Source organism: Oncorhynchus mykiss, chromosome 16, assembly GCF_013265735.2.
Source record: "Oncorhynchus mykiss isolate Arlee chromosome 16, USDA_OmykA_1.1, whole genome shotgun sequence".
Taxonomy (NCBI): Eukaryota; Metazoa; Chordata; class Actinopteri; order Salmoniformes; family Salmonidae; genus Oncorhynchus; species Oncorhynchus mykiss.
In genome coordinates, this window is record NC_048580.1 from 68970546 (window position 1) to 68981197 (window position 10652).

Here is a 10652-nt window from a genome sequence, read left to right on the forward strand (position 1 = left end):
TGATGGTTGATGAGAAATCAACAGTAGATTGCATTAACCCTTTGTTGAGGCTAATTTGCTCTAGTGTGTATCAATCTGGTGCCAAACCCCAAAAATTATGACAGTTCCATATTGACTCTGCTTGTTTTATAGTGATGATTTTATATACGAGTTATTCATTATGCTACAAATGTGTGTTTTGTGCTTATGTTCCATACCATAGATTGTCTCTAGCCTCCTGGTAAGAATGATATAAGATGGAGGGAAATTGCCCCTCTGCGAGAGCGCATCCTCCCCCTTGCTGGCTTGTTCAGTGTTGCTATGCTGGTATGAGGGGAGGGAGGGAGTGGCAGGGGGAGGCTGAAAGAGAGGCCTAGCAGACTGGGAGATGTGAAGGCCTCATCTGCAGTGTTGTGAGCAGCAGGAGTGCTAAGCAGACTGAGGGGGAAGGGAGACTGGGGGGGGAGGTGAGGGAGGGAGAAAGGGTGAGGGAAAGGGGAGGGATGGGGGAAAGAGAGATAGAAGGGGAGGCAGGCAGGTGAGAAGGGAATGTAATGGGAGAAAGAAAGACTGGCAGAGGAAAGAGAGGGTGGGGGAGACAGGGGGAAGGCAGACAGAGGGGGATGGGAGAACAAGAGAGGAAAGGGAGAATGAGGGTGAGGGGGGAAGGGAGACCGGGAGGGGGGGGGGGGCAGAGGAGGGAATAGAATGGGAGAAAGGAAGACTGGGAGAGGAGGAAAGAGTGGGTGGGGGAGACTGGGAGAGAAAGGGGGAGGGGGGCAGAAAAGGTGAGGGAGGGAGGCAGGCAAGGAGGGAATAGAATGGGAGAAAGGAAAACAGGGAGAGGAGGAAAGAGAGGGTGGGGGAGACGGGGGAAGGGAGACTGGGAGAGAAAGGGGAGGGGGGCAGAGAAGGCGAGGGAGGCAGGCGAGGAGGGAATAGAATGGAAGACAGGGAGAGGAGGAAAGAGAGGGTGGGGGAGACTGGGAGAGAAGGCGAGGGAGGCAGGCGAGGAGGGAATAGAATGGGAGAAAGGAAGACGGGGAGAGGAGGAAAGAGAGGGTGGGGGAGACAGGGGGAGGGGGGCAGAGAAGGCGAGGAGGGAATGGAATGGGAGAAAGGAAGACGGAAAGAGAGGGTGGGGGAGACGGGGGAAGAGAGACCGAGAGGGGGATGGGAGAACGAGAGAGAAAGGGGAGGGAGATGGAGAACGAAAGAGAGAAGGGAGGGAGGGGGGAGGGAGGGGAGATTAGGGGGAGGAGGGAAGGGAGTGAAGTAAGAAAGGGAGGGAGGGGGAGGGGAATGGAGTGAGGCAGTGAGGAATTGAAGCTCCTACTGGTGCCCCCTGGAGTTAGAGTGTCTCTGTACTGTCTCTCGTGTTAAACACAACACACTGTAAGTATGGCGTCAACAAGAGCACCAAAGGTTAGGAACAGTCAGCACAGTATTTGGGATGAGTTTTTACCTGTCTGTGTTACATCTATTTCGGCAAGGGTGATTTCATGTCGGTGGTTCAATGGTGTCATCGTGGCGTGGCTGTTGTCCAATTTGTTGACCAAACTGTGATCTTGTTAAGAAAATATAAAACTCCAGGGACATAGCCATTGACTGGAGCACATCATCTTCAGCAGGAGCTTTAGATCGCAATGACCTATGAAATAGCCAACTGTGAAGCGCTTTAATGGAAATAATACACCAGGAGTATTAAACAGAACAATACCATCTGTCGTCAATGTGTCACAGTATTTGAAGACACCAGATAAATCATAAATATTCTGGGATTATTCATTTTAGTTGATGTGGACATCCCAATCAGATTGAGCAAAAAAAAAAAAAATCTAAATAGTGTTTTAATGCTCTCTAATTGTCAGTGTTAGAAAACGGGACATTATTTGTATTTTTATCTAAACATGCAAACACCATCAGATATAATTCCGAGCGAGCAGTGCACTGAAATAACATTCAGATGAACTGGAATGACATTCACTTTCATGAGATGGGTGGTCCAAAAATAACTAACTGAAAGCGACACTTCTTAGAAGCCACGAGAGTGACTGCATTGAGGCATATGTCACTGGGCTTCAATGGCTATGTGCACCGACACTGCCTACTTAATTTGTTCAATTAGCAAACAAGTGTCAACACACCTATATTTTAGCTTTAATTAGCTTTAAAAAATGCATGGCAAAATGTCTAGAATAACATAAGATTAGCTATAAAACTGCACATTTTTTTTTATCTTTGCCCCATAGCAAAATGTGTAGAATTGCAGGAAGTTAGCGGTTTTCCCAAAACAATAGTTTTCTAAAAATTGTGGGGCCCACCCAAATTTCAGCAGGCCCACCTACCAACGAATTTCAGGCTACGCTACTGGTTGACATTTTGTATGTCAAATTGAACTTGCAAATTGAAACTGGTACTCCCTGTATATAGCCGTGCTAGGGTAGCCTAGTGGTTAGAGCGTTGAACTAGTAACCGGAAGGTTGTGAGTTCAAACCCCCGAGCTGACAAGGTACAAATCTGTCGTTCTGCCCCTGAACAGGCAGTTAACCCACTGTTCCCAGGCCGTCATTGAAAATAAGAATTTGTTTTTAACTGACTTGCCTGGTTAAATAAAGGTAAAATAAAAAAATTCTTCTGCCTGTATATAGCCATGGAATTTTACTCTTGTTAATCATTATTCAGTGTGTATTTATTCCTCGTGTCACTATTTCTATTTTATATATTTTTATATTTAACTCTTGAGTTGTTGGAAAAGGACTCGTAAGTAAGCATTTCACTGTGCACGTGACAAATAAAATGATATTTCATTGTATTTTGCTGAATTATATATTTTGAAGGAAACTGTCTGCGCTAACAACAGATGGCGCAATTTAACAACATACAAACATCAAGCAGTTCGGGAAAGGACCTCACTTTGGCCAAGGTGAATTGTAAAGGTTTATCTTCGATGTACACGACAGTGACAGAAAACCTAGCGCATCTCCTTATGCTTTACTTTCTTCGTACTTTAAATACTTTACAAGGCATTTTAGACATGTATTCACAATATATGACATGCCGATAAACATTTTTAAAAACGTAGACAAGATTATGTGGACAAAAGACAAAACACAAAACATTTATTGACTTTTCGGTTACGTCATATTATCAAAAGAATTGTACAGGACCTTATTAAAAGTGATCAAGATAAGTTTGACTTGATTCTGACAGTCGCGGGAGTGTGCGTGTTGGGAACGAGGCTCCAGGCAGGGGCCGCTTCCTGGGTGCGTTAGAAGCGTCACGCAGGACAGCGTTTAAGTGGTTAAACGGGCGATGTGACGGCGAGTTTTGAGAAGATAAGTTTAGAGCAGGTTGGTTGTGGAGGAGGACAATAATCCAAACGAGGGAATTTCAGTATTTTATAAGGACACACAGCTAACTGGAATAACTTGTGTTGATATAATTTGGGATAGAGGGCAGACGAGGGCAGCCCCGTGAGGGCAAGTGTGTGCTGTGGCGCTCCTGTTAGCGAAAGATGAACAAGAACCACCGAGTGCCGAGCAACCGGTCTCTGGGCGCCGTGGAGGTGAAGAGCAAGGTGCGTTGTTTGCTAAATTAGCTAGCTAGTTGCCAACACAGAACAGCTAGCTATGTAACTATTGTATGTGTGAGTTATCGAAGTCTTCAAACCCCTTACTTTCAAATCATTGGTAAATGTACCTGCTTATTCGCTTGTCAGCAAGTTATGATGTTGTAATTATCTCGTCTGCGACAGTTTGCAAACTATCTAGAAAGCTAACTAGTTGGCCAGTCAGTTTATCTAGCCAGTGAATGAACAAGTGTCAAATGTGGATTGGTGTGAGGAAGGCATGTGTTTGGTAGCCAATGCTTGGAATCAATGTTTTATCACCTTCCATTATTTGTACGAATTCCATTATTAGTTTGCGGTCGGATTAGGCAATGTTGTGACTACCCAGCCAGGCACACAATGAGCCAATACTTGTCAGCAAACCAGACATTACTGTGGTTGATCCATTGAGGTTGAACATTATGTTCCACAATTGCATAGGATGTGTTTGGTTATACATTTTATGATTTACAAACTAGTTTAAGTTTGAAATGCTAGAACCGTAAGATTCAAAAGCATCTGAGACACAGATTGTATGGCCTACTGACCGGTTGGTAATGAATCTGTATTGAAGGTTGTTGGCCTAGGACGCTGATAAATCACTGTGCTGTTTTATTGTCCTTTGCGCAGGAGTCACAGTTGATCTCGGTTCCTTCCGCAATGGATCGCTTGTAGTAAACACGTTTCGCTATTTGCGTACATATTTCATACTTATTAACTACAGTTTCCTTGATTGCGATATCCGCAATGAATAGCCACTACCACTATTGCACTGTCGCATAATAATAATTCAGGCTTACTTCCAAGTACTAACTTATGTATCAATCAGCACTCGTCAATAATGATATGCTATCAAGACTAGACATGAAAAGGATGACAATAGTACCACTCTTTAGTTTCCCAAGTGCAGATAAAGAAGAATACAATTTGCTTGTTTTCTTCAGCCTGGTGAGACAAGGGGTCACTAATCTAGCATTGTGTAGCACTAACCACAACACTGCTAGTCGCTGTGGGTGCCATCACAGGGTTTAGCCAACGTCTATCCATTTAAAAGTGAGCCTTTGCAGAGCGAAATATGTGTGTTTTGATATATATTGTGCAAGGGACAATAAACATCACAGTGATTTATCAGTGGTGTAGGCCCACATGCACATTACCAGTCGAGTTTGGACACGCCTACTCAGTCAAGGCTTTTCTTTATTTGAACTATTTTCTACATTGCAGAATAATAGTGAAGATGTCAGAACTATGAAATAACACATTGAGTCAAGTAGTAACCAAAAAAGTGTTAAAGTCTAAATATATTTTATATTTGAGATTCTTCAAAGTAGCCACCCTTTGCCTTGATGATATCTCTTGGCATTCTCTCAACCAGCTTCACCTGGAATGTTTTTCCAACAGCACCATGCTGGTTAAGTGTGCCTTGAATTCTATATAAATCACTTAGTGTCACCAGCAAAGCACCATCACACCACCTCGTCCTCCTTGCTTCACACATGCGGAGATCATCCGTTCACCCACTCTGCGTCTCACAAAGACACGGCAGTTGGAACCAAATATCTCACATTTTGGACTCATCAGATCAAAAGACAGATTTCCACCGGTCGAATGTCAATTGCTTGTGTTTCTTGGACCAAGCAATTCTCTTCTTATTATTGGTTTCCTTTAGTAGTGGTTTCTTTACAACAATTTGTCCATGAAGGCCTGACTCACGCCGTCTCCTCTGAACAGTAGATGTTGAGATGTGTCTGTTACTTTAACTCTGAAGTGTTTCTTTGGGCTGCATTCTGAGGCTGGTAACTCTAATGAACTTCTAATGAACAGCAGAGGTAACTGGGTCTTCCTTTCCTGTGGCGGTCCACATGAGAGCCAGTTTCATCATACCACAGCAGAAGTAACTCTGGGTCTTCCTTTCCTGTGGCGGTCCACATGAGAGCCAGTTTCATCATACCACAGCAGAAGTAACTCTGGGTCTTCCTTTCCTGTGGCGGTCCACATGAGAGCCCGTTTCATCATACCACAGCAGAAGTAACTCTGGGTCTTCCTTTCCTGTGGCGGTCCACATGAGAGCCAGTTTCATCATACCACAGCAGAAGTAACTCTGGGTCTTCCTTTCCTGTGGCGGTCCACATGAGAGCCCGTTTCATCATACCACAGCAGAAGTAACTCTGGGTCTTCCTTTCCTGTGGCGGTCCACATGAGAGCCAGTTTCATCATACCACAGCAGAAGTAACTCTGGGTCTTCCTTTCCTGTGGCGGTCCACATGAGAGCCCGTTTCATCATACCACAGCAGAAGTAACTCTGGGTCTTCCTTTCCTGTGGCGGTCCACATGAGAGCCCGTTTCATCATACCACAGCAGAAGTAACTCTGGGTCTTCCTTTCCTGTGGCAGTCCACATGAGAGCCAGTTTCATCATACCACAGCAGAAGTAACTCTGGGTCTTCCTTTCCTGTGGCGGTCCACATGAGAGCCAGTTTCATCAGAACGCTTGATAGTTTTTGCGACTACACTTTACATTTTCCAGATTGTCTGACCTTCACGTCTTAAAGTAATGATGGACTGTCGTTTCTCTTTGCTTATTTGAGCTGTTCCTGCCAAAATATGGACTGGGTCTTTCTCCAGATAGGGCTATCTTCTGTATACCACCCCTACCTTGTCACAACACAACTGATTGGCTCAAACGCGTTAAGAAGGAAAGAAATTCCACAAATGAACTTTTAACAAGGCACACCTGTTTATTGAAATGCATTCCAGGGGACTGCCTCTCAACTAGCATGAAGCTGGTTGAGAGTATGCCAAGCTGTCTTCAAGGCAAAGGCTACTTAGAAGAATCTCAAATATAAAATATATATTTTGAATTGTTTTAACACTTTGTTTTGGTTACTACATGATTCCCGTATGTTTTATTTCACAGTTGTGATCTTATTCACTATTATTGCACAATGTTGAAAATAGTAAAACTAAAATTATAAAATCTTTATTTTTACTATATATCTATCTATCCAGTCCAAAGTTTGGACACACCTACTCATTCCACGGGTTCTCTTTCTTTTTACTATATATTACATTACGAATGTGGATCTGCTGTTGTATTAGTATAGGTGACACACTACAGGCACACCCACAGATGCATATCAAACGTTCTCACTGACGCACAGATTGTACTCGTCTTTTACACTAATAAGCCAAGGACACATAATCATCATTAACGCTCTGGGCTTCTAGACACCCCGATAGTGATGCACAGGTTGACTCAGAACGGGTTTAGGGTTATTCAATATTGCCTGGCTGAAGGACGGGTGGGTGGGTGGGTGGTGGGCTGGTTGAATAATGAGAAACGATACCTAATGTAAAATATACTGTCTCCGTAAAATATATGTAGGTTCAGAACTTTTGTGAAACGGCACAGCTAAAAAAATATGTGACAAATACAAATGAAACTGGATGGTTTTCAGAGAGATGGTAAGGGGGTTGAGGGTAGCTGAAGGATGCGATTTAAAAAAATACATTGTGTTCGTAAAATGCATATAGTATGTAGAAGCCTAAGTGTTGTTGTACATTAGTTTACTCCAATTAGGGGAGGGGTGGAAGGGTTAATGGGAAGATATATTTTCAAGAACATATATTTTCAAAAATATTTATATTTACAACGACAACAAAATATGTGGGATTGTAAATGATGCAGACAATTACATTGATGGAAGCCACAATCTATCTGCAATATTAAAGCTGATCTATCCCCTGAAGGAAAAAATATGCATATGGATGTTTAAGGTATCTTTCTTATGCAATTTATATCTATATTCTACATTGAGGTCTTAGGCTAAAATAATTTATCTGCTATTAGTGCGTAGGCCTAAGCTTTAACTCTTAACTGTACCCGTACCAAATAGCGTACACAGCCAATCGCCAAATGATGATTTTTGGGAATGGGCAGGCAAGGTTAACGTCCGTCCACGGAGGCAAAAAGGCCGTTGTTGAAGTTTAATTCAATAAGACAAAAGCTGCTGAAGGAGATGTGAAAACAAACAGAATGGAGGGCCAGAAAGGTCCTGTTTGGTAAAGGTCAGGTGGCGTGGTTAAAGAGGATGATAGTGGTGTTATGTGTGATGATTGTTAGGTCAGGTGACGTGGTTAGAGGATGATAGTGGTGTTATGTTGTTAGGTCAGGTGACTTGGTTAAAGAGGATGATATTGGTGGTGTGATGATTGTTAGGTCAGGTGACGTGGTTAAAGAGGATGATGGTGGTTTTATGTTATGTATGATGATTGTTAGGCGCTGTACATATTTGACAGTAACAAGACAGGACTTGAAATAGGCCTATGGCACGTCAAGGGAAGTGTAGCCTTCTGTTTAAATGGAACGGGAAATCTGGACACTGACTGTAGGTCTATAACCTCTCATATAGCGTTAATATTAACTCCTGCAGAATTAAGCATTTCTTGATACACTAAATGTCGGCAAAATTTGGACTTGGGAACAGGAGTGGAGAAATGATTTTCTTTCTTCTTTCTTGATAGAACTCAATGCCCAGCTACATACCATCTGTAGAGGGGCCGTCTTCATCATAAATGCTGATAGTATTTCAACCACACAAAATATGCATCGAAGCAGAGCTTAAATCTTATCAGAAACACTTTGGGTCGTTTTCACAGCTTTCTTTTTCCTTGCAACCGGTCCAACTGATGTCATTTGGACTTTTTTTGTACAGAAAATCTTCCCTTTTTTTTGTGTTATTGTATTTTCTCCCCGGTCCCTAAACCTATTTGCTCTGCTAAAGATGACAGAGAACTTTACTGATGTCAACTAGATAGATTGATAGAATGAATGCTTCAATTACATTATTCTGTTGAGCAATGGTTTGTTTTGTCTTCTAGGGCAACATATAATGACCGAAGAGAAGCTGCATGGATCTAATTATAGACAAGTTGACTAACAAATAGCCTACAGAAAATGTTGGAAATTACAAGCAGAAACATATCGGTCAAAAAATGGTTCCACCGTATTTGACTGTAGCCTACAGCGCGGGTTGGGGTTAGGGTTGGGGTTAGGGTTGGGTGCAGGCCTCAGATTTTCACTTTATCACATCTAGTCGGGTGGTTGCGGATGAACAAACAGTTGACCAGCACACCCCTAGTTCCCAAACACATTCAGCTGCGGACACATTTTTTCTTGAGCAGATGGATGGGGGGGGGGCGTAGTAACATAATTATGAATAATTTGTACACTGCTAATTGACCGCAAGAGGCCCAAACAGATAGTACTTGACAAAAACAGAATCAATTCAAACCTTGATTGCATGGGGCGGCAGGGTAGCTAGCCTAGTGGTTAGAGCGTTGGACTAGTAACCGAAAGGTTGCAAGTTCAAATCCCCGAGCTGACAAGGTACAAATCTGTCGTTCTGCTCCTGAACAGGCAGTTAATCCACTGTTCCTAGGCCGTCATTGAAAATAAGAATTTGTTCTTAACTGACTTGCCTAGATAAATAAAGTCAAATATACATGGGGATGTGATCACATATGGTTTGTTTCTCTAGTTATGCGTGGGAACAGATTTCCTCAATTAAAATAACTTTGGGCCGATTTCGTTGTGATTTTAGTCTTATTGACAATGAATTTTGACAATTAATTTTCAAACCGGCCCGGCTTGGCCCGGCTTGTTTGTGGCTGAGGGGGTCAAATAAAATCTCCTGCCGGTTTGTGAACTCTGCTCCGTCACACAGCAGTCATGAGTTAATTGCTTTAGAGCTGTGTGCTCTGGAAGAGGAGGCCTACTGCTTAAACAAACAGGCAATTTGCCTATGTCAACCACTGTGTAATGTCTTTCTTGTTTGTTGTTAACTGTTTCCTGCTAAATTCTTTCTACAAACACCAAGGTCATTATCATTCCTCCAATCCAAAGTGTGTCACATGTCTGTCTCTCTGTCTGTGTCTGTCTGTCTGACTGTCAGTTTGGGGCTGAATTCCGCCGGTTCTCCCTGGACCGGTCCAAGCCGGGCCGGTTTGATGAGTTCTATAGGCTCCTACAGCACATGCACCGGATCCCAAACGTGGACCTGCTGGTGGGCTATGCTGACGTCCACGGTGACCTGCTGCCAATCAACAACGATGACAACTACCGCAAAGCCATCTCCGTGGCTGACCCCGTGCTTCGCCTCTTCCTGCAGAGGAAAGGTACAACCTAGCCTCAGGGCAGTTTGTTACATTTTGGACGTTTTATTTTTATCCCTCCATTATTAGTATGACATCTTCAACGTTGCTAATGGAACAGAGGTCGTACAACATATCGACATACATTTTTATTGGTTGAGTACACATTTAGCAGGGAAATGCTTATGTTTCTAGCGCCAACAGTGCAGTAATCCTCCGTATGGATAATGTGGTCAGCCTGAAAGGTAAGGAAGAATACGTATCTAGATACATGGGCCCTGATACACTTTACATGTTGCGTTTTATATTTTATGTATGGTGTTGTGTAGGTGAGCAGTTCGCTGATGTCAACATTGTGAACAGAAATGCCCCATGGTGGGGTGGACAACAAATATACGTTTACATTTTAATCGATGGCCATTTCGATGCACAGAGAGATCTCGCGTGACGAGATCCGGAGGCCCATTGTCGTGCCATTCATCCACGGTCATCACCTCATGTTCCAGCATGATAATACACCTCCCCGTGTCACAAGGATCTGTACACAATTCCTGCATGCTGAAAATGTCCCAGTTCTTCCATGGCCTGCGAACTGACCAGACATGTCACCTGTTGAACATGTTTGGGATGCTCTGGTTCTACGTGTATGAAACCGTGTTCCAGTTCCTGCCAATATCCAGCAACTTCACACAGCTTTTTTTCATTGTATTTTTTTATTTTATTATTATTATTTTTATAAAGCTGTCTGTGTCCAACACATGCATCTGTGTTCCCAGTCAGGTGAAATCCATAGATTAGGGCCTAAGGAATTTATTTCAGTTGACCGATTTTTCCTTTAATGAACTGTAACTGAGTAAAATCTTTTTGAAATTGTTGCGTTCAAATGGCCCTGATACCAGACAGGAACGATA

The 10652-nt window shown here is 43.0% G+C and overlaps 1 protein-coding gene across 2 annotated transcripts in view; it reads left to right on the forward strand.

Annotated features, from left to right (window-relative positions):
* The first annotated feature begins 3168 nt into the window (after positions 1-3168).
* LOC110492634 (partitioning defective 6 homolog beta) overlaps positions 3169-10652 on the forward strand; it is a 32319-nt gene continuing 24835 nt past the window's right edge. The window contains exons 1-3 of one of the 2 annotated variants that reach the window (XM_021567060.2): positions 3175-3332; positions 3435-3559; positions 9543-9765. In XM_021567060.2, the coding sequence (XP_021422735.2) occupies positions 3497-3559; positions 9543-9765 (286 nt within the window). In that variant the 5' untranslated portion in view covers positions 3175-3332; positions 3435-3496. Of the gene's footprint in view, positions 3560-9542; positions 9766-10652 lie in introns of both variants that reach the window. The other variant, XM_021567059.2, reaches the window with a different exon arrangement.